Here is a 22,988-nt window from a genome sequence, read left to right on the forward strand (position 1 = left end):
AATTATTTGCAGAAACAAACAGCACAAGCTTTTGGGGATAACCCCTTCTTCAGGTGAAACTATGAGTTAGCGCTTTCCTGAAAGTATTTAACCAATTTCATTGCTTTGATCAATGTGTGAGTTTGTCTGCTTTGAGTACCAGGGCCCCCTTATGCTGTAACTAAGGCTTGTTATTTGCAGGGGGCCCCACCATCTGTGCAGGAAAGAAGGGAAAATACCAATATTATGGCAAACCCTTGTAAAACAGGAAAGTTCATTTTGTTGAATGGAGGGTGAGATACAGAGTATATGTAATTACTGTAGTGCCAGGAGTCCTCATACTCTGCCACTTTGTTCTCTGTGCCAGCATGATGCCCTGAGCCTTGCCTGGAGCCATGCTATTTCTCAGTGATGATTTATAGCAAAGTATGGCCCAGGTTAGCATTCCTTTCAGAGAAATTCTATATCCCAGAGCAGTTCAATGTTATACGAGGAGCTATTAGGGAACAGGGATAATCTCTCTTCAAGGTCTATTAACCCTTACAAATCAGTTTTTTGCTTTTAAACAGCAGCCAATAATGTGTGTCTTCTTTTGGGGGGCCCAGTAACTTGTAATTATGCTGCTGCTTTTAGGGGCACACTTATTAGGCACCCCAAAGCTTTCCACCACCCTTTGATCTGGTTTGTGTCTGTGGCATACTGGTCTGAATGGGGTACACAAAAGCAAAATGTCTTAAAAACATTTGGGCAATACCTGCTGTTCCATTTAACATTTACCAAACTACAACTACCAACCTTGCTAGAAAGATCTCTTGTATATTAGTTGTAGTTTAACATGGGATAGGAACTAATTGCATTCTTTGTTTCATACTACATATTATTTTAGGAAAATGTCAGGTACACAGTGATGAGCAAAATATTAACTGAGAATTATGGGATCTGTAGCTCAGCCAAACCTGGCCAGCAAACGATCCTCGCACCTCTGCTCCATGTTATATAAATTAGATTTACTGTATGCACAGAACTTCAGAGACACAAGCAATAACCAACATGAGATGTCTTTAATGTCATGCTGCAAAACCATATTAACATCAATGCAGAGGAACAGTATCACCTATATTTAGATATTTCAGAAGGGCTGCCTCATACTGCTACATGTTGAACTAAAGTACATGGCAGTTTACAGTCACAAGTTTCTCATGTCTCATCAACTGCTTATAATCTGTAAAAAAAATAAGTGACTAAAGGCTCCAAGCTGTAAATCAACTTCTGGTATGGAAAATACTGCAAATACAGGGGGGGGGACATCTTTTCTATATATTTTATATAATGAAAGGGGATTTTAGTCTCCCAAATGCATTCTAGAAATATGTGCTTCAGGCTCGAAAACTTGCAGCAAGGGCAGTTTTTCTATGCTTGTTTAATGTAAGTCACAGTATAAACATTAACTCCTTCAGAAAACACAGCTACTTTGTTGCCGTCATATAAACCTATGATAATAATAATACTACAAAGATTTACACAGGTATAACCTCGCTGGCATTAGCCCCTATGCTGCGGTCATGCATAAATACAGTACAGACAAATATGTGCTTGTTGTGCAGCATAGGGTACCGCAAGTGCAGAGAAACTTCATCTTATTTATGCTTGGTACTTGCCTTCTACTAAGTATGAAACAAAAGGACTTCATATAAATTGCCTTGAGGGAAACTTGGCTTCCTTCTCTAAGTTCAATCACAATTCTTGATTTTTGGTGGAACTTATTGGCTGCTTCTGGAATCAGTTGGTGAGATAACTGAACTACTCTACTATGTGAGCCATAACTTCCTAAAGGAAGGAAAAAAAACATAATATAAAGATGGTAAAGGGGGGGGGTCAATTAACTGAATATGAATTAAAGGCGTTCTTTCTGAGACTGAGCAGAGTGGCAGAGTGAATGGGAAACACTGAATGGTAGAACTAACTACTTGCTGCATTGGAATATTTGTTCTTTGTTCGTGGCTCTCCTCTTTGGTTTTCTTTATACAGGTAAATATCTCCTGGAAGAGAACCTTGTATTCTGGCTGAGGTTCAGCAGAGACTGGCTTGTGGCTGGAAGGTTCTAGATCCTTGGATGGTGACCCTTCTGGCTGAGAAAGCTTAGAGGTCTGGATACCCTGATCGCTGAAACCATCATCATCCAGCTGGCATTTCTGAAGCAATTCCTCGTATTTCACTTTCAGAGCACTGTACTGTGAGTCTACCTCATTGAGCAAAGAGATGCCTCTTTGTTTTGTTGCCTCGGCTCTCCTGATACAAGTCTCTTCGTGCCCATTTAGAATGGTTTCAGTAGCAACCCTGGGAAGAAGCATCTCACTGTTGCTTCTTTTTAGGCCCGCGGCACACGGGGAGATTAGTCAGCAAGCAGAATTTACCTTTTATTACACATGGGGGATGGTCTCTATCATGAAGCCACATTTCACACTTGGAACAGTCCCGTTTTTGACGTTACACACATAACAGGAGAATCCTGGGAAAAAAAAACACTAGACCGTTTTGGACACCTATTTTCTGCTGTGAAGCCTGACTTTCCAGTACCAGCTTCTGATTAGCATTCTCCAGATCCCTGGCAGTGATGTCCAGTTGCTCATATACCTTGGCATGCTGCTCATTCATCCGACGCAGGAGCTCTACTTGCTTTGTGAGGTACTGAAGGCAAGAGAGGCAACAAAATCAGCCATACCATTTTATATTTATCTGGCAAACGTAGCATTACTTATTCTGGAGCATACTGATCATTAATGCTCTTCTAACAATTTAGGATACAGGACTGGCAAGAAGCCCTCTTCTGGCACGATTCTGCACTCAACATGACAGATTATGATGAAGGTGGTGAATATGATGGAACCCAAGATGAACCCAAATACTTGCTGCCGGCTAGGGAAGCTGAAATGCTACTTACTGGGGGATTTAACCTTCAGAAGGACCCACAGCGATCTGGTAAATCAATTATTTTTTTATTTCAATACTGCTATCCATAATAAGAAAATAAGTATTAGACTTCTGGGCTGGGATCCTAGTACCCTGTACTGCTGCAGTAACTTTCAGAGAAAGGGAGACTATAAAGCTACCTTCAGCAACTTCCTACAGCATACACTTATCCTTTTATCTACAGCCTGCTTTGCATTTAGCTACAATATATTAGCTTTTAGTGGATAGCTAAGAGGCTGATATTAAAAAAAAACAGTACAGTAGTTGGGGGTATATGCAGGGGCTCTATTGCATATATAGCTTCATTTCTCTTTAAAATGCAGTATTATTTGGCTTTTGGCATGTGGCTTTATGTAGTAGAAGAGTCAAAAAAGCCATCCCTGATTTTAAAAGTTCAAACAGGAAGAAAGAAGAAATTATCATTTGTCTTTTTGATTAGAGTTCTGATTATGTGTAATTATTGTCTGCTTTGTAGGTGACTTGTACACAGAAGCTGCTGAAGCAGCAATGGAAGCAATGAAAGGGAGGTTGGCCAATCAGTACTACCAGAAGGCAGAGGAGGCCTGGGCCTGTATGGAGGAGAAGTACTTCTGGGCTTGCAAAAAAAGGACAAAGGCAGCTTAAAGCATTGCTCGAATGCTTGTTTACATTGAGAAAAACATTTACAGAATCTTATATTTTTAAAAGATATTTGAGGGGGCTGCATATATCCACAGTTCTGCTCACTGTCAGTGTACCTTTTTACCAACAGAAAAAAACTAATTTCTGCACTTTAACTTGCATTGCCATCCAGCAACCTTTTCCCTATATTGTAGGAATCATTTATCTCGCATGTTCAAATCCACAAATAGGAGCAATTTTATTTATATTTCTGCCTAGGACCATAGTTCAACCACCAGGTAAAAAGCTAAACAAGATCCCATGTTGCCATGCACCAAAGTAAGTTTTAATGCATATGGACAAGAGTTAGAGGTTACAGACAAGTCCCAGCAACTCATCTTGTGGGGAGGGCATGGGCCAGGAGGAAAATAAATGGAATTAATGGAAATATTAATACATATCATAGTCAGGTCCCTCAGGCAATGTTCACTCTAAGTTTTAATTTCTTCTTGGCTATGTGAGCAAAAAAGTTTTCTGTGCACATTTTAAAAAACAGTGTGTTCAGGTTAAAGTTGCTACAAAATGTTGTGTTTACACACAAAATTCTTTGTGCGCACCACAATTTGTTTGTGTGTTGCTGGTCTCAAAATGTGAGCTTAGAGGGAACATTGCCCCCAGCCCCCCCCCCCCCCCCACTGTTGTGGGCTCTGCTTCTTATATTACCAATTGCAAAGGGAGTATCGCAAGGGAATGCGGTACATTACAATGGAAAGCCACTGCCAGTGGTTCATGGCGTTATGTTAGCTACAGTTTTCCCAGAGAAGGTAATCTTTGTCAAGATGCTTGTTGTGCCATAGATTGTAGATCCTTTTGATGATTTATGGGTTTTGTGGCATTGCCCTTATTTTTTCTTAATGATTTTTATCAAGAGGAAAAAATGAATAGAGAAAATTGCCATGAATTGTTATGAGAAAAGTGCACAACAGCATATTGGTTCTAACTATATATTATGCAGAGTGGTCAGGTACGTAGCTGGCTATACTGACATTGGTACGTTCCCTGCATGATTATTGTGCAACAAGCTGCATGAGAAAAAATATTTGTAAAGAAGAATTTAACCAGAGATGCAGCTCCTTGTTGTGCTGTTCACAAAGGGGTTTGCTAACTGGGGTTTGCCGCCTTTATTTGTACTTTATTTGTACGCAATCTAATCTGCCAGTTGCTTTTTCAAATAGACCCTGTGGGAAACTTAAGGACATTTCTCTTCACATTCTGTATTTTCCTTTTGGTTGAATTTAGGATTAGTTTTCAACAACTAATTAAAGAAAAAATATATGAAATATTCACTGCTCTAATCAGGATTAATAGGGCAGATGATTTCTTAACAAATGTCTCAGTGCAGAAGTTTCCTCTCACTCAGATATAAAGGGCTTTTAATATTGTGAGAATTGTGTTGTGGTGATTTACTGAATATGTGAAGCTTCAAATCAGTTGAATGTGTGAATTTGCCACTATGGACCATGCAGATTCTCTGGGGGAATAGAGTGTATCTCACACAAGTGCAGCCATATGGTGCAGCACCTTCCTTACAACTGAATCCTAATTTGTTGTGATAATTGGGCAGTAACCCTTAGCATGAGCCTACTAAATAGGCTAAAATTGCATTCTGGTGATGCACAGAACAGCGAACTTGAAAGTACTTTCATTTTACTCTTGACCCTAAAACTAGACACACATTGAAAGATCTGCTTGTTTGGCGAGGTGGCCTTGGTGTGGGTGATATCGGAATGATCCAATCATTTAGCCCTCGAACCAAAAAATCAGATCACATTTACAACATACAGAGCCGCATCAACAAACCTATGCGCTCCTCGTCCCGATGGGATTTTTAAACCTGCTGGTCGGCATCCTGCTGATTCAGACATTGGCAGTCTTTATTGGCCCATGTATGGCCGCTTCAAATCATTAGTTCCTCAGAGCATTTGTAGAATGGGGAGAAGTAAATGAGATCAATAAAATATTCTTCCCAGTTAAGTCCCTTGTATAATGATAGTTGTAAGGATAAAAAGAAAATCTTTTCAATACAAACATTATTTATGCTGAACACAGGTTTCTAATGTCCATTTAAACACAGGGCCCCAAAGACTTCTGCGAATTTTTCCTTTAATTTTTTTTCTTGTTTATTATAGTGTCATGAATTTTCATATAGAAACACCATTGGGATTTTGATCTATTATTCTTTCCTTTAATTTTTTTTCTTGTTTATTATAGTTTCATGCATTTTCATATAGAAACACCATTGGGATTTTGATCTTATATTTTTTTCATATGTTAGAGATCATAATTTGTTGTTGTTTGTGGATAATTAAATAATATTGTTTCATTCAACGAAATGCTTAATGAGAAAGTATTACTAGAGGATTGAAATATATAGAACATGCTGGGTGTGTTTTTTATTCAAATGCCAGAGGATGGTTTTAACTCCTTTCTTTGTGTTCTGTGTATAAAAACCTGCTTTTTAACCAGGGCGAAATACTGTCTTTAAAAGCTTACCCTCTAGATAAATCTGCCCGTTATGACTAGAGCAGAATGCATGCTGTAAATCAGTGATCCCCAACCAGTGGCTCGGGGGCAACATGTTGCTCATCAACCCCTTGGACGTTGCGCCCAGTGTCCCCAAACCAGGTAGTTATTTCTTAATTCCGGCCTTGGTGGCAAGTTTTGGTCGAATAAAAACAAGATTTACTACCAAATAAAGCCTCCCGTAAGCTGATAGTGTGCATAGAGGCTGTCTAATAGCCAATCTTAGCCCTTACTTGGCTCCTCCATGAACTTTTATGGTGCTTGTGTTGCTCTCTCAAAGTTGGGGACCCCTGCTGTAAAGGTTCCCATGTCTTGGCGTACATTAGTTGCCTATTCTGCCCCTCTGCCAAACTGGCAACTGATCGTCTATGAATGGGACCAAAATTTAGATAAGAAGTGTGATGAGCAGATAATCATCTGAAAAACAGTGTGCAGCCCTTGAGCACATAATTAGTTTGATATCACTGGCCCTACGGACGGACATTTGCTTCAGCGTGATGTGTTCACTTGGGTGGCTATATTGGACAAAGATCAACTTTTGTAATAAGGTGGCCGAACAAGCACTACAGCTCACAGCTGCCTTACCTAGGTTATTGGTAATGTCTGAAAGGACACATCATAGATGCCATCTAAAAATATTGCACTGTACTTTGTTCTTGTGAGATCAAATGCATCTTCACTTCAGTCTTGTGGCTTCACAAGATATTTTGATCACAGCAATCTTAAAACACAAAGGCATAAGTGCTGAGCAAGTATCACAAAAGATTACAGTGCAGAGTAGTGGGAAGCAGCTGCAATGGACATTGGGTCCCCAGATGTTGCTAGTAACCCAAGCTTAATAAGCAGGGCTCTAGGCAATTGATTTATTTGGCTAATGTCACACAAGGCTCCACTGGCAAAGATATGCCAATGTATGTTTCAGCAACATTTGAAGACATAGGGGCTGATTTACTAATCCACGAACGGTCCAAAGGAGTCCAAATGCGTTTTTTTCGTAATGATCGGTATTTCACGATTTTTTCGTAAATTGTCGTGACTTTTTTGTAGCCGTTACGACTGTTTTGCAAAATGTAGCGACTTTTTCGTAGCATTACGACTTGCGCGAGTACAAAAGTTTCGGATTCGGATTCATTCAAGCTTCAGTATCGTGACTTTTCTTGGGCCAGGTTGGAGCTGCAGAGTGCCATTGAGCCCTATGGGAGACTTTCCTTGGGCCGGGTTGGAGCTGCAGAGTGCCATTGAGCCCTATGGGAGACTTTCCTTGGGCCGGGTTGGAGCTGCAGAGTGCCATTGAGCCCTATGGGAGACTTTCCTTGGGCCGGGTTGGAGCTGCAGAGTGCCATTGAGCCCTATGGGAGACTTTCCTTGGGCCGGGTTGGAGCTGCAGAGTGCCATTGAGCCCTATGGGAGACTTTCCTTGGGCCGGGTTGGAGCTGCAGAGTGCCATTGAGCCCTATGGGAGACTTTCCTTGGGCCGGGTTGGAGCTGCAGAGTGCCATTGAGCCCTATGGGAGACTTTCCTTGTGCCAGGTTGGAGCTGCAGAGTGCCATTGAGCCCTATGGGAAACTTTCCTTGGGCCAGGTTGGAGCTGCAGAGTGCCATTGAGCCCTATGGGAGACTTTCCTTGGGCCAGGTTGGAGCTGCAGAGTGCCATTGAGCCCTATGGGAGACTTTCCTTGGGCCGGGTTGGAGCTGCAGAGTGCCATTGAGCCCTATGGGAGACTTTCCTTGGGCCAGGTTGGAGCTGCAGAGTGCCATTGAGCCCTATGGGAGACTTTCCTTGGGCCAGGTTGGAGCTGCAGAGTGCCATTGAGCCCTATGGGAGACTTTTCTTGGGCCGGGTTGGAGCTGCAGAGTGCCATTGAGCCCTATGGGAGACTTTCCTTGGGCCGGGTTGGAGCTGCAGAGTTCCATTGAGCCCTATGGGAGACTTTCCTTGTGCCGGGTTGGAGCTGTAGAGTGCCATTGAGCCCTATGGGAGGCTTCCAAAATCATGCAAAGTCTGAAAGTTTTGCCCGCCGTTTACGAGCGCTCAATACGAAAAAGTCACGACAATGTACGAGCAAATCGTAATGGCTACGAAAAAGTCGCGACTTTTTGCGCAAGTCGTATCGGCTACGAAAAAGTCGCGACAATTTACGATAAAGTCGTAACGGCAATGAAAAAATCGCAAAAAATACGAAAAAGTCGCAAAATGTTCGTTTCCAATCCAAATTTTTCCCATTCGAATTCGTGGATTAGTAAATAAGCCCCATAGCGTTTGGCCTGTTAATGCAGTCACATGTTTTTGGGCAAAAATCCTTTGTGTGAGCAGATGCTGGGCCTTTCGGTGCTTACTAAACACTGGGCAGATAGAAGTGGATGGTGTAAAACACCAACCAAGGAAACACCACATGTAACTGTAGCCTTGGATCTTAGCTTTATGGCACCTACCATTAGAATGCATAGAATGCCTCATCACCTTTGTTTGAAATAAGGCAAATTTTATCTAGTGCAGTGCCCTCCAGTTTGTAACCAGGCTTACACTGATTAAGATTGAAGTTTCAAAGCCAGAAAGGTTTTCTCGCCATTTATGATCGTTCGGGGACAAAAATTTTGTGACTTTCGGATAGCAACCACGATATTTTCGCAGGACCAAGAAAAGAATTTTCGCGCAATTTTTCACTCATCAGAAATTATTGTGGTTACTCCGAATTTTTTCCAATCGTGCTTTTTAGTAGCGAAAATTTGTTCTTTAATGAATGGGCCTCTAAACCACCCCTTTAGAAAAGACAAGCAGTTGATCTAATGGTGACTTTGACAACGTGCTGCTGTTTTGGCTAGATTGGCAACCAACTGACTCGGGAACATGGCAAAAGACACTAGTATTTTTAAGAGGGGTATGCAGGCGCAGGGGACGGCAGGGGGACCATTTTTATGATCATGGATGCAGTATTGGTATTAATAGTTTATTGGATTTTGACAGGCAAAAATAAACTGCAATAAACATGTTTTATGCAACTGCACCCTCCCTTTTACTAAAATACTTGTGCCCTTAGCAGATGCTTCTGCTGCCTCCCCCTAGTTACATAGTTATATTGGGTTAAAGAAAGGACAATAGTCCATCAAGTTCAACCCCATTATTAGAATCTGCCATAAGAACAGCACCCATTAGGGTGTTTAACAACCTCACTACCCTCACCCTGAAGAACCATTTTGTTGCCTCAAAGTAAAGTTCAATTTTTAAGCCTAAAGGGGTGGCCACTTGTTATCTATGTGAAAAAAATATCCCCCAATGTGAATATTATGTCTTCTATGTATGTAAACAGTAACCTTGCCCTCACAAATACCTTGTCCAGAGAAAACAACCCCAACCTTGATAGGAATTGCTCATAGTTTATTTGTCAATTCCTTGTACCACTTTAATTGCACATCTCTACACTATCTCCAGCTCATTTATATCTTTTTTAAAGGAGAAGGAAAAGCTAAGTCACTTGGGGGTGCCAAAATGTTAGGCACCCCCAAGTGACTTGAATCGCTTACCTTTTACCCCGGGCTGGTGCCCCTGTATGGAGAGAACAGCACCAGCCCGGGGTAGCTGCAGCGCTTCCTTCTTCCTTGTTCGCTGCGCGCGCATGCGCAGTAGAGTGACTAGTAGAACTTTAACAGAGAAGTCGGCTTTTTCACTCTACTGCGCATGCGCTGGACTCGGAGTCGCAGCGAAACAATGGCGGAAGGAGGAAGCGCATCGCCCCAGGTACCCCGGGCTGGTGGGTTTTCTCCTAACAGGGGCACCAGCCCGGGGTACGAGGTAAGCGATTCAAGTCACTTGGGGGTGCTTAACATTTTAGCACCCCCAAGTGACTTAGCCTTTCCTTCCCCTTTAAGGACTTGGACCCAAAAGTGCACTGCATACTTAAGGTGAGGCCTTACCAGAGATCTAAAAAGGCAAAATGATGTTTTCGTCCCTGTCTAATGCAAGACAGTACTTTGTTTTAGAAGCCACTGAGTGAGACTGCCTAGAGTTACACAGGTTGTTATCCACAAAATCCCTAAATCGTTCTCAATTTTAGATCCCCTCAACACACAGCCATTCAGTGTATCACAGGGCAGGGCTATGATGCAGGGAGTTTGCCCTGTTTTCCTGTCCTGGTCAAAACTGGACAGGTGGCAACCCTAGGGGCAGATTTACTAATACACGAATCCGAATCCCGAATGGGAAAAAATCAGATTGGAAACGAACATTTTGTGACTTTTTCGTATTTTTTGAGATTTTTTCGTCGCCGTCGCGACTTTTCCGCGAATTGTCGCAACTTTTTCGTGGCCGTTATGACTTCCGCGTATTGTAGCAACTTTTTCGTATTGAGCGCTTTCGTAGTCAGCGCAACAGTACGATTTTTTCGCGACGGTGCCGAAGAATTCGCAACAATTCGCGAAAAAGTCGTAATGGCTACGAAAAAGTTGCGGCAATTCGTGAAAAAGCCGTGACGGCGACGAAAAAAATCGCAAAATACCGATCATTACGGAAAAAACGTATTCGGATGCTTTCGCTCCGTTCGTGGATTCGCTTTATAAAGCGTAGGGGCCTTTATGGCAGGGGCCTTAGTATAAATGGTTTTATGGTGTATCCTGTATGTGCGGTTACTGTAACTGACAATGTTCAATCAATGTGGAGTAAACAAGAAAGATAAAATTATGACAATTTCACTTGCACAAAAATGTCCTTCCTGTTTGGGTTTGGTGGTTGCAGGTATTGTTAGCAACCAGGATAAAGACTTTTGAGTTGAAACACTGAGCAGAATGTATAAATGATTTCTAAGGAAACCGAGGCAGTGGAACGCACGGCGGGCAACCAACACGAAAATGAAGTCTTTATTTTGTTTTCCTTTTTTTATTGCGAGCACAGAATAAGAAGATTCAGGGATGAACCACTGCAATATACTAGAATCTGCAGGCAGTGTAACGCCAAATGACGGAACGCAGCTCCGTGATTGCGTCACGACGCTTACGTCTGGTTGTGACTCCAAATCTCGCGAGATGAGACTTGCGGCGCTTGGCTGGTAGGGGAGACACCATGCAGGCACGCTAGCTGCTAGCCTCCCGTCTGAAGTGCGCTGCTCACTGACAGCAGGGTGCCGATACTCCAAGTAAGTGCCGCACAGCCGAGCCCCTCAAAACCCACAGCTCCGTGATGACTGTCTCCTTCTGGTGGCGGCCCTGGCAGCCAGCACTTGGCCACGTTACATTTCTATTCGGAAATACATGTGACTTGAGATTTACTGAAACGTGGAGGCTTGTGGGAGTTGAAGTTCTATAGCTGATGTAGTGTAATATTTGTGCAGGTTCCTGGTACAGCCATATACTAGCAATGGCATCATATCGTCAGAACTGCCCAGTCATGGCAGGACAGGAGACAGGTAGTCGCTATAGAAATGTAAAAATAAATGTGTTTCTACATAATGTTTCTTAATGTTTTCTTTAGTTACCTTTATCTCTGATATTATTTACACGTTTCTAAGCCTACTTCTGGGGTGGGACCTGTTGTGAGAAAGGTAAACAACCAGTATAATAAAGGATATGGAAACTAAAGCAATCTGTGTCCGACTTCTTTACACCAGAAATAATATGTTTAAGGGCTGGGCAGGTTTGGTGGGGCAGTTTGGCCAGTTTGTACCATGCAGCCTGATCATCTGGCTATGGTTGCTGGGGTGTTGGAAGGCGGTTACACCCCCATTACCCAGGGATTCTATTGCATTTTAGATGATCGGACATGTTGGAATGTTTGCTGATGCACCATGTGTGCCAGTGTGTATTAGAAAATATATGTTTTTGGCCTTTGCTGAAAATATTTCTTGAAATGTGTTGGCAAATGAAGAGGAATAGCCTCCTGCAGTTATCTGCCGGAATAAACAAAATGAAGGTGGCCATACATGTATAAGGCCACTCGTACGGTATCCATGTGTGGTTGTTGTGCTGGTTGGAACAGATATCAGGGCCGGACAGGCAATCTGTGGATTCTGACATGCCAGCGAGGCTACTGGAAGAGTGAAGGCACACATTTATGGCAGGGTATTTTCTGGAGTCTAGTAATGGTGAAAAAGTAGTAGCAACTAAGTAGCTCCATGTGTCTTCACCCTAAGAGGCTGGTGGGGGTCTGTTTTTAAATGACAGGGCCCATTTTCAGTCCCAGTCCAGGCCTGTCAAATACCGGAGTGTATTAGCCAGTGCATTGCTAACTTTTATCATAGTGAGATGTGGTTTGCTTCAACAGTCATGTAGGAACAACAGGGTTTAACAGACCATTTGTGGTGAGACAAATCCCAGTTTTAACTCTAGATACTCCAATGTTCCTATTTTACACCATGGGAGCCCTGAAATGTCTAAAATTAGTTCAATATTAAATACATTTTTTGTATAAAGGAACTTTTACCGGTATTGATTTTTTTTTATTCTGTGACACATCAGAATCCCTGCTGTGATCTTCTCACATCATTTGTAAAGTATTTGCTCACCCTTAACCTCTTTATGTTTTTCTCACTGACTGCTAAAAAAAAAATATGGAGTAAAGGTCCCCATACACGGGCCGACTATAGCTGCCGATATCGGTCCCTTGGACCAATTCGGCAGCTAATCGGCCCGTGTATGGGGAGAGCAGAGCGGCCTGGCCGACCGATATCTGGCCTGAAATTGGCCAGATCTCGATCGGCCAGGTTAGAAAATCCGGTCGGATCGGGGACCGCATCGGCTCGTTGATGCGGTCCCCGATCCGTCTGCCCCATTGCCGCCCACATAATCCGATCGTTTGGCCCCAGGGCCAAACGATCGGATTATTTTTTTTTAACCTAAATGCTCCCCGATATCGCCCACCCGTAGGTGGGAATATCGGGGGAAGATCTGCTCGTGTATGGCCACCTTAAGCCAACTTATTAACAGCGAGCTGACCTTTGCTATATTGTTTGAAGAGTCAGACTCGGATAAAAGAGGGATAAACAAATACTGGTTTCAACTGCAATTACATTTACACATGATTTTAAAACCATTGAAAAGTTTATTAAATGTATATTGGAGAGTTGTATAGAATTAAATTATCTTTCATTAAGCAAAACACTGTAATGTATGTAAAACTTGCCATGCACATATAGACTGCAAAGCAGTCCGATATTTGCCATATTTAGCCATTGAAGTAGTTGGCCAAAAAAATTTAACTTTGTCTTGGCTAAAAAGGTCTTGTCCAGCTAGTGATGTTAGAATACAAGTCCTAGGGGCACATTTACAAAAGCACAAACGCTCGAGCGTTCATGCGAACGCTCCGAGCGTATTTTCGCCTATTTTTTCGGGCGTCCGCACGACTTTTTCGTATGGCGCACTACTTTTTCGTATGGCGCACGACTTTTTCGGACGTTTGCACGAAAAAATCGGAAAGGTTTTACCGTTGTTTACAATTGTTCGGTACGAAAATTTCGTGACTTTCGGATCGCCAATACGATATTATTGTGACTAATACGATTTTTCATAAGCATTTTCGTGATATTTGCGATCTTCCGAAATTTTCGTTTCCAGTACGATTTTTTCCCATTCGTGATTCGGATTCGTGGATTAGTAAATGTGCCCCCTAGTGTCTCAGTGAACTTTTACCCAGGAGGGCCCTTGCTAAATGGATGAGGGAGGGAGATAGCGTTGTGAAACTACACCTCACTGGTACTGTGTAGAAATAAAAACAGAATGCCAGAGGTTCTTGCAAACAAAACAAAAAGGCCACCGACAGGGTTAATACAAAGAAATGAGGTAGTATTTGTGCAGAGTCAGATGCAATCGCAGCGAGCTGACCTTTGCTATATTGTTTAGAGTCAGACTCAGAGGAAAAAGGAATAAACAAATACTGCTTTAACTGCAGTTACATGTACATGTTACTTTAAAACCATTGTTTAGTTTATTGAATGTATATTGGAGAGTTGTTTAGAAATATGTTATCTTTCATTATGCTAAACACGGTAAATATGTAAAACTGGCCATACACTGAGCCAGCAAATGTAACATCACTGTGGAGATGCTTGTTAGCTTCAGCTGCACCTTTGTAAGGCTACCAGCTAGTGGTCCGGATCCCCTGCAGTGGGAACTGTTTGGGTAGTTATACACTAAAGCCTGAATCCCTCTGTTCTCCCTTTACTTCAGGCCTGTTATTGCTAACAAAGGGCTACTTCCAGCTATTGGTCTTTAGGTGGAGCACAAAGCTGTTCTTTCTAGCTTGCCTTACTATCTTACGTACTCCTTACTGCAGGGGTGGCCAAGACGTTGATTGCGGTCCACCAGTCGATCCCCAGTGTATTTCTGGTGGAGCAGGGCTGCAGAAGTGCGGAATGCGTACGTATGCTGCGTCTTGGGGGAGGAGTCACCGATGGAAAAAGTCTGGCCACCCCTGCCTTACAGTGTCAGTTGTGTAATGTAACAAAAACCTTCTTCACGGTTCCTGTTCCCTGACTTTCTCCAGAAGGGGGGCTGACACCAGGCCCCCTCCTGATTCAGGAGATGAAAAGCCAAAGTGGCGTATTGGCGATCCGAAAGTCACAAAATTTTCGTACCGTACAATTGTAATCAGCGGTAAAACCTTTCCAATTTTTTCGTGCAAGCGTATGAAAAAGTTGTGTGGCTTACGACAAAATCGCGCGGATGCCCGAAAAATTCGCTGAAAATACGCTGCTCCGAGCATTCGTGCCTTTGTAAATGTGTCCCTAGTTGTCACTTCACCATCAAATATCAACTTTATAATTTTGGGCCAATGCAGGGACATAGCCAATGACAACAGCCATGCCTTGATGTGGTTTGTACTTCGATACCAGAATTTTCCAAATGTCCAGATCTGAACAAGCTGCCAGTCAGTGTGTATGCGCATATATATAATAATTTATTGTATCAAGTACATCCCTGCAAAATCTTTGATTTTTCATGTGATTTTTACCTTACTCTGCATGTCTTTGCATATGTGAGGCAACGTTCTTAATTGTTCAGTGGTTTGACGCATACAATGTATCCGCAATATTTTAGATTACATTAATATTTTAGTCTTTAATTTTATTTAGTCCTGTAGGTCAGCCGCTGTGAAGGAAAACATAGATTGTTGGTGTATTCAGCGATAGTATGGAAAATGAAGATGACGATCCAATTATACAAGAGGTAAGTCTCTGCCATAGACCTTATTAAAATTTAAGTTTACCATTTGGTTAATTGAGCCCAGCCCACTGAATTGTATAATTCACCGTGCTCATGCTGAGTGGGGACAGAACCATCCTGGAGAGTAGAAAAATGGTGGTATACCGCACTTGTTCAACATGAGTTCAGTGAACAGGCCTGGTGCTGGACATACTTTTTTTTTTTATTAATCACAAAATAAAAAGTTCTAACGACCATAGATTAAAACCATAAGAAAAAGTATGTGTAGAGCACAAGCCCTATTTATTGAACACACATCAAAAAGGAGGAATACTGCCCCACAAAGGAAGAGCCAGTTGCTGTAAAAACATTTAAAACAGATTTATAATTAAAGTTTATTGTTAGTTTGTAGTTGCTGGTGCTTGTATTGTGTAAGCTCCTTGGTGCTTTATGAGGGTGTGGCATACATGTCAGTCTAACACAGAGTTTCATTTAATGCTTAGTCAGGCACCTTATTAGGTAATAAGGTATAAGGTAATAATATGAAGTGCTGTGGCTTCAACTCCTGGTTTAATACATCATTAAGGATGCGGCTTCTGGTGTCTGAACCACCCAGATTCTATCTTAAAGGTGCCACTGAGTGTTTCTGAGGACGTGAAACGATCATTGCAAAATATAATCTTCTGTAACAACCTTTAATATGTCCATGTGTGATAACTGGTTACTGTATACCTGTAAGCAGTGAGAAGCTTCCTGTTAATCAGGTATCTTGTATCAAAGCTCCATTTGAGCTATTGCATGTGCTCTGATGTCTTCCCTACCTGCTAACCTAGCGTTGCTGAAAATGGAGGGCCCATATGTAAAAAGGGGCAAGATGTGTGGCAACAGCTCTAAAAGTCGTTCCCATTGGTCATGGCCTTTTCATATAACAGAGCTACTCATGACCGTGCTATCAATGGTGCATTAAGTTTGTGAAGATTCTCATTCATTCAGGTCATGGTATATCTGTAGTAGTAAGTCAAATCAACTGGACTTGCTGTGTGTTTTTTTTTTTTTTTTTTCCAAGAAGTTCAGTTGGTTTGACTTATTACTACAGTCACAGGATTTTTTTGGATTAGATTCAGCCAGGACCGTGGATTCAGCCGAATCCTGCCGAAAAAGGCCAAATACTGAACTGAATCCTGTATTCGGTGCATTACTACCAAAAACACTTAGAGAGCATCTAAGGAAAAGCAGCATGACTGGTGCTGTCAGACATTGCCCGTGCAAGTGAATGGGAAGTGAATGGTTTTGTGCACTGTTACAGAGGGTGAAATTTCTTCGAAGAGGAAACATTAAACTTAGCCTATTTTTGTGTAATATTTCTATTTCATATAACTTACAGAAGGTTCAGTCAAGTCCATGATAACAGTTTAACACTTTGTGAATTAAGGATGCTTCTGTACAGTTCTCAGTTCTATTTCACAAGATTGATGTGTTCTATTTCTAGATTGATGTGTTTTTGGCTAAAAGCTTGTCAGAAAAGCTCTATTTATTCCAGGTAAGTGTTCATTCAAATGCCAGCTATCTATAATCTATATATTTATGTGTATCTTTAATTTTGTAGTAACACCAGGGTACATAGGATGAGCTTTCTTGCAATGTGCTTATATTGAAGACAATAAGTATACTTATGATGTGAACATTATGCACTGAATCCATAATAATCAGTGTTTTTATATTTCTTAATCATAGATCCCTACACCTGAGCTAACTCTTTTTTACTTTAAAAGGGAGGTATGTCTAACTGAATTAACATTATTACCCAAAAAGTGCCTGTCTGTAGGGCATGGGTGGTAATATAGAGGCAGACATTTACCAAGTAACCCCAGTGGTTTGGTGGCCTAAACAAAGTGTGAGGTCCCCAAGGCCCCATTTAGTTCATAACAAGATTAAAGGCATATAAAAGCACTGTTATTTCAGCCATAGTTAGAAGAAAGTCCAGGGTAGCAAGTGAGTTTGTAACCTAAATTTTACCCAAACTGAATCTAAGTCTTGGCTTTTTGAGAGCAAATAAAAATTTTCCCCAAATACTGGCCTGGCCCAGCCTGAAGACCTATAAGGATAATACTTGGGGAACCAATGTCATCCTATGGCAAATTATTTGGCCAGCATCCACAAAAAATAATCTTATTTGGGAGGGTTTTGATATTTCTAAATGTGTTTTGCTATGCTGTGCAAACAAATGTCTATAGACCAGACTGTGTTGAAAACCTGAGGGCCATAAAATGATTTTTGTTCTCGCTCCTCCTATTGTCCAACTCTGCATTTTTCTTTCCAGTACCCTATACGCCCTGCATCGATGACATATGATGACGTCACACATTTATCAACGAGGATTAAACCAAAGCAACAGAAGGTGCAGTACATGCAGTTCTTATTTCAATTTTATATGTCCTTAACTTGTACTATTTACAGCAGTGTGCATGCTAAAATTAGAGCATAAAAAAAGGACTTAACTAGGGCTTTTTGTTTTTAGCCATGATTGCTCCATTTGTTATAAGTTATCTAGTGCTCATTGTAAAAGAATCAGTGGGCCCACAAACTTCTGTCTGTAGACATGTGCTCCCCTGTGCTGCAAATGAAAAAAAGCAACGGCACTCAAGGGCTTCATCCAGGGCTCTGCCCTTAAAATTCTTTATTGCGAAACATGCAACGTTTCGAGGCTAAGACCGCCCCTGTGCTGCCTCAACCCTGCAGAACGTGCAGCCATGTCAGTGTGTTGGGGTGACTTGAGACCACTTTTCTTTTGGGGAAAAGTGTGCTCACACTCCTATTAATACTTACATGTTTAAATTAGTTTTCATAGGAACATGTCTATCTCTTTAATAAAATATAACATTAACTTTTGCCATGTGTGTTTATGCACATTTTTATAGTTTTGTCACTTGTTTTTATAAAGGTTCTTCTCTGGTGTGGGTGTTTACATTCAGAATTGTCTTTTTCCAGATGGAAATGGAAATTGCCATTAATACAGTGAGTCCAAATTACTGTCGCAGCAAAGGAGAGCAGATTGCTCTAAATGTCGATGGTACATCTAATGATGACACAAGCACCTACTCAACGTATGTATATATAGCTTGCTTTTGCCTTATAAACCAATGCTTTAATGGTGCTATTAAACCCTGAACCAATACAAAGTGCGGAGACCATAAACTGGCTACTTAGAACAGACTGTGGAAAACTTATGATAAACAAAACAAATTTTACACAATTGGACGTTGATAAAGTCTTATACTGTCATACAAAATGCACTATGATCAAGTCAAATGCAGTTCAGACAGTGGACCTGCTGTGAAATGTTGCATATCGGTAAGTATGTTTTGTCTTTTTAAAAGGGGAGGAGCCAGGTGCAGCAGAAGCTTGTGTGATGGAAGATAAAGTGCAGTTGGACACTCCCAAATTACTGCAGCAATAATTAATGGTATACCGTATATACTCGAGTATAAGCAGAGTTTTTCAGCACCAATAATGTGCTCAAAAAGGCACCCTCGGCTAATACTCGAATATATACGGTAGTTACGTTCTGCGCTCGCTTGCTCCCAACCCCCCCCCCCCCGTGGACGTATGTGCAGCCTCACACCACCCCCAACCCCGGGTAGTTCCTTTACCACAGCGGAGGACGCGCATAACCAATTGTTTGAGACATTGCAGAGACTGGTGAGTAACCGTGCAACTGTGATCCACTGAGTCATTTTCATTCAGCTCCATCGCTCTTTCACCTTTGTAACTGCTCTGTGCTGTTTTCTTTCCTCACACTCGTCGCGCACGCGCAAGGCGCGACGTCTGTGTGTGCTGACGCGGTGCAGGGGGGGGGTTGCGTTTCGGTTGTGCACGTCCTCCGCTGTGTTAAACGAATATCCGCAGGTGTGGTGCATGGGGCTATGCTGAAAGGTAACCCTCTGCTTAACACTTACCTTACCTCGTCTCGACTACAGGTTAGACTGTAGGTCTGCCAACACCACGTCAATTTGTATAGCCCCTTTTGCAGTGATTCTGGCCCCCTTTTTCTGGAACACGCAACTCCCAACTCATGTGTAAAGAGTTTCTATTTGCCCATAAAAACTACTTTCCACTACTGGCTCCTGCTTATGGCTGTCAAATATAAAAGCCCTCAACAAGGAAACTTGGCAAACTGTTAGTAAGAAGGTAGGAGAGTGCAAGGGAGGAGTGGGAGCTGTAAATGTGAGCTATTATATGCAAGATGGTGCAACAAAATAGCTCCTTTCTGCATTAGATTTTTTCTTTTTTTTCTTTTTTTTTAAATGTCATGACCAATGACTTGACTTATGTATTAGCACATGAATTCATTGAACTATTTATATGTGACCTATTTACAGAATTATATGAGCTATCACCTACATTAGACTACAGGTTAGACTACTGGAGATGGCCATTTGCAATTAAACAGCTTCCTGATTTTCATTTATTTGACTTCTGTGAGGTTCTTCCTATGCTGTTCCTGAGACTCGCTTATCTGCAAGTACTTTTCTATTTGTACATCTTGGGTAGAACACATTATATAAATACTATGTAGCTGGTTAGGGTGCAGTGTGTGGGGGGGGAGGGGGCACAATAAGAGGTTGCATTGCCTAATCTGACGGTGCTTACTTGTGCCATGGCTTCATAGGTTGCCAACTACACCAGGGTATTCAAAGTGGGTCATAAAGTATATTCCCTTCCACCAACAGCATATTCTTAGTCATATCTTAAAGTCTAGTGGCATTAAGTACTTCTCTTGTAATGGGTTGTAATTAAATCTGTAGTTTGTCATTAAGGGTAATAACACACGGAACAATAGATCACTGCTAATTGTATTTGATGCGCCGGTTGGACAAGGATGGATGGTGATATTGCTGCTTATACTGTCTATTATGCAGTTCTGCAATGCAGTTCCTATTGGGCATAGGTATTACCATTCATGTTGTGGTGCTAACAGCCACATGTATTATTATAACGTATCTCTTAGGTCTGAATGTAAACTTAAAATTGCATAAGTTAGTAACAGGGGGGGTTCGCGCTGCGCTACGTGGGATATGCCACAGTTTGAAGAAAATGGGCCTTTAAGAATTAAATAACAAATGTACACATCACAATTTCAATATGTATGTAAAATTAAATGAGATATTAACCTGTACAACCTTGCATATGGTTATCTTATGTTGGATGCGCCTAATTTTCCAGCCCATACCTTGTGTTTATTAATATGGTAGTCATGTAAGCACTTGTGAGTGTCCTTTTATTAAATAATTTGATTATTGAAACTTAGCAGTAGCGGCTGCATTTCCCACCCTAGGATTATACTTGAGTCAATAAGTTTTTCCAGTTTTCTTAGGTAAAATTAGGTACCTCGGCTTATACTCGAGTATATACGGTAATTATTATACAGCAGACCCCACAACCATTGGGGTTGCTGGTGCAGAGAGGGCCTTGTCCTAGTAAGGATTCTGTGCTCCACCATCTGCCCCACCACAACTTCCGCCCTATAGTTAAATGGAAAATAAATTAATAAATTATCATGTCATTTAGGTTTATTTTAATTAATTGCTGTTTGCTCTGTTCCCATCTGTCTTTGCCAATTTCCTAGATTATTGCAGTGCATTATAATAGGGAGCTTCTAATTCTCTGTGATGGATGTCAACAAATATCTCTGTAAGGGATAGCACTATTATGTTTTCTATTTATCTAGATTGGAAGCTCGTGGGAAAGTGTCCTTCAGTCTTCTCTAATCACACCTAGATTTTAATTAATTACTTAGACCAGTGCTGTCCAACTTCTACGGTGCCGAGGGCCGGAATTTCTCTAGCATACATGGTGGAGGGTCGCTAATGGAAGCCAGTTTTGACCACTCCCCTTTTTGAAACCACACCCACTTCAAACCACATTTATTTTATCACAATGGTGGTAGCACAGCAAAATCCCAAATGCTTGGTCCTTACTGTGTCGATATCAACCATCATTCATATGTGAAAGAATTATGTCATATTAAGATATACCCTTAAATTCCATATGCCTCCTCCTCCCCTGTGGATAGCACAGCAACCCCCAGTACATAATTACACACCTTAGGGACCATTTAATGGCTATTTCCAACTGCTAACAAACTCCCACAACAAACCCCTGCCAGGTTCACCTCCCATAAGCAGCATAGGGCAAGCAGAGGATGGCACACACAGGCAGCACTCTGCCTGTCCTATGCTGTCTGTGTGTGCCATACTCTACCTGTCCTACCCTGCCTGTGTGTGCCATACTCTGCCTGCCCTACCCTGCCTGTGTGCGCCATACTCTGCCTGCCCTACCCTGACTGTTTGTGCCATACTCTGCCTGCCCTACCCTTCCTGTGTGTGCCATACCCTCCCTGACCTATGCTGCCTGTGTGTGCCATACTCTACCTGCCCTATGCTGGCTGTATGTGCCATACTCTGCCTACAGTACCTATGTCTGAGGTGTGAAGAAGTGAACAATGGGAGTGATTACAGTCTGAGCCTGAGGTGTGAACACTGCAGGGGGTGAACAATGCAGGTATTAAAAGGTGTGAAAAACACAGGGGATTACATTTTTAAACAATACAGAGGGATTACAGCCTGAATCTGAGGTGAGAACCATGCAGGGGGCCAGTTAATCTCAGTACTGATACCATTTAATGCTTACTCAAAGGTAAGCCATCAAAGCAGCCAGACAGGTGGGGGGCCACACAGAGGGGGGTCGCGGGCCGCCAGTTGGACAGCACTGACTTAGACCATTTACGCCTGATCCCTATTGCACAGCATTGCCAAATTATGTTAAAGATGATAAATGATAACAGAAGATTGTAAAACATTTAAAGAACATTATTGAAAAAGCAGAATATGTAAGCCCTGTAGCATTTTGTACAGTATTACTATGCTCTAATGAGAGATTAATGTGTTTTCAGGAAACTAATGGATAAGCAGATATTCTCCTCTATACAAGCTGCAAGCAACACCACTCGCTATGCAGCAGCTTTATATCGGAAAGGTCTGTTCACACTTTCTTACCAAAATGCATAGATTTGTTTTGCTAAACATTATTCCTTTATGTTGAAGGGTTTATTTTCCACACAAGTCTCACAGATGTATTTTTTTGAGCAGGGTCCCTTTTCACTTTAAATACTTAATGCTTATTCCTATGGTGTGTGCTTCTCTTAGGGTGAAATTTGGCAACCAAGATGCACTTCTCTGCCTGCATACACTTTCCATTCACTTGAACTGGAAGCATGTTATTTAGTGTTAATCGTTCACATGCAGCATCCACGGACTGTGCTTTTGTATCAGATCTTTGCTTTTGTTTTCTAAAGGTGGCCACACACAGGCAGATTTCAGCTGCCAATTCAGGTCCTTCAGACTGATACAACAGCTTATATGCCGTGTATGGGCACCCCCGACGGGCCTACCCGACATCTGGCCTAAAATTGGCCACATCTGGGCAGGTTTGATTTTCCATGTGTCTTCACCCTTAATTTAGAGAATTCTGGCTTCAAAACCAAAAGTATGAACAAATACCACTTTTTATGTACTGAAATCCAGCTGCAAAACAGTTTCTCTTTCTGCATCATTTTAAATCCTAACAGGGAAGGAGGCACTAAAACATGACAGCATACAGGAACTAAATAACCCACAATACATTGCACTGTAATATCCCTTTCCTTAGTGACATCACGAGTGCAGGGAAT

At 41.8% G+C, this 22,988-nt stretch overlaps 2 protein-coding genes across 3 annotated transcripts in view; both read left to right on the forward strand.

The window, feature by feature from the left end:
• Positions 1-2,789: 2,789 nt before the first annotated feature.
• Positions 2,790-3,588, forward strand: LOC105948368 (eukaryotic elongation factor 2 kinase-like). The gene is made up of 2 exons (XM_012970678.3): positions 2,790-2,958; positions 3,425-3,588. Exons 1-2 carry the CDS (start codon positions 2,829-2,831, stop codon positions 3,571-3,573), a joined length of 279 nt encoding a protein of 92 aa, XP_012826132.2. The 5' UTR covers positions 2,790-2,828; the 3' UTR covers positions 3,574-3,588.
• Positions 3,589-11,109: 7,521 nt separating this feature from the next.
• The window catches only part of polr3e (polymerase (RNA) III (DNA directed) polypeptide E (80kD)), a 34,906-nt gene continuing 23,027 nt past the window's right edge, over positions 11,110-22,988 (forward strand). The window contains exons 1-6 of one of the 2 annotated variants that reach the window (XM_018097119.2): positions 11,110-11,259; positions 15,190-15,283; positions 16,749-16,799; positions 17,580-17,657; positions 18,248-18,363; positions 22,212-22,294. In XM_018097119.2, coding sequence (XP_017952608.2) covers positions 15,248-15,283; positions 16,749-16,799; positions 17,580-17,657; positions 18,248-18,363; positions 22,212-22,294 — 364 coding nt within the window. In that variant the 5' untranslated portion in view covers positions 11,110-11,259; positions 15,190-15,247. The remainder of the gene's footprint in view (positions 11,260-15,189; positions 15,284-16,748; positions 16,800-17,579; positions 17,658-18,247; positions 18,364-22,211; positions 22,295-22,988) is intronic. The other variant, NM_001016970.2, reaches the window with a different exon arrangement.

This window comes from Xenopus tropicalis, chromosome 9 (assembly GCF_000004195.4).
Source record: "Xenopus tropicalis strain Nigerian chromosome 9, UCB_Xtro_10.0, whole genome shotgun sequence".
In the NCBI taxonomy this organism is placed as follows: domain Eukaryota; kingdom Metazoa; phylum Chordata; class Amphibia; order Anura; family Pipidae; genus Xenopus; species Xenopus tropicalis.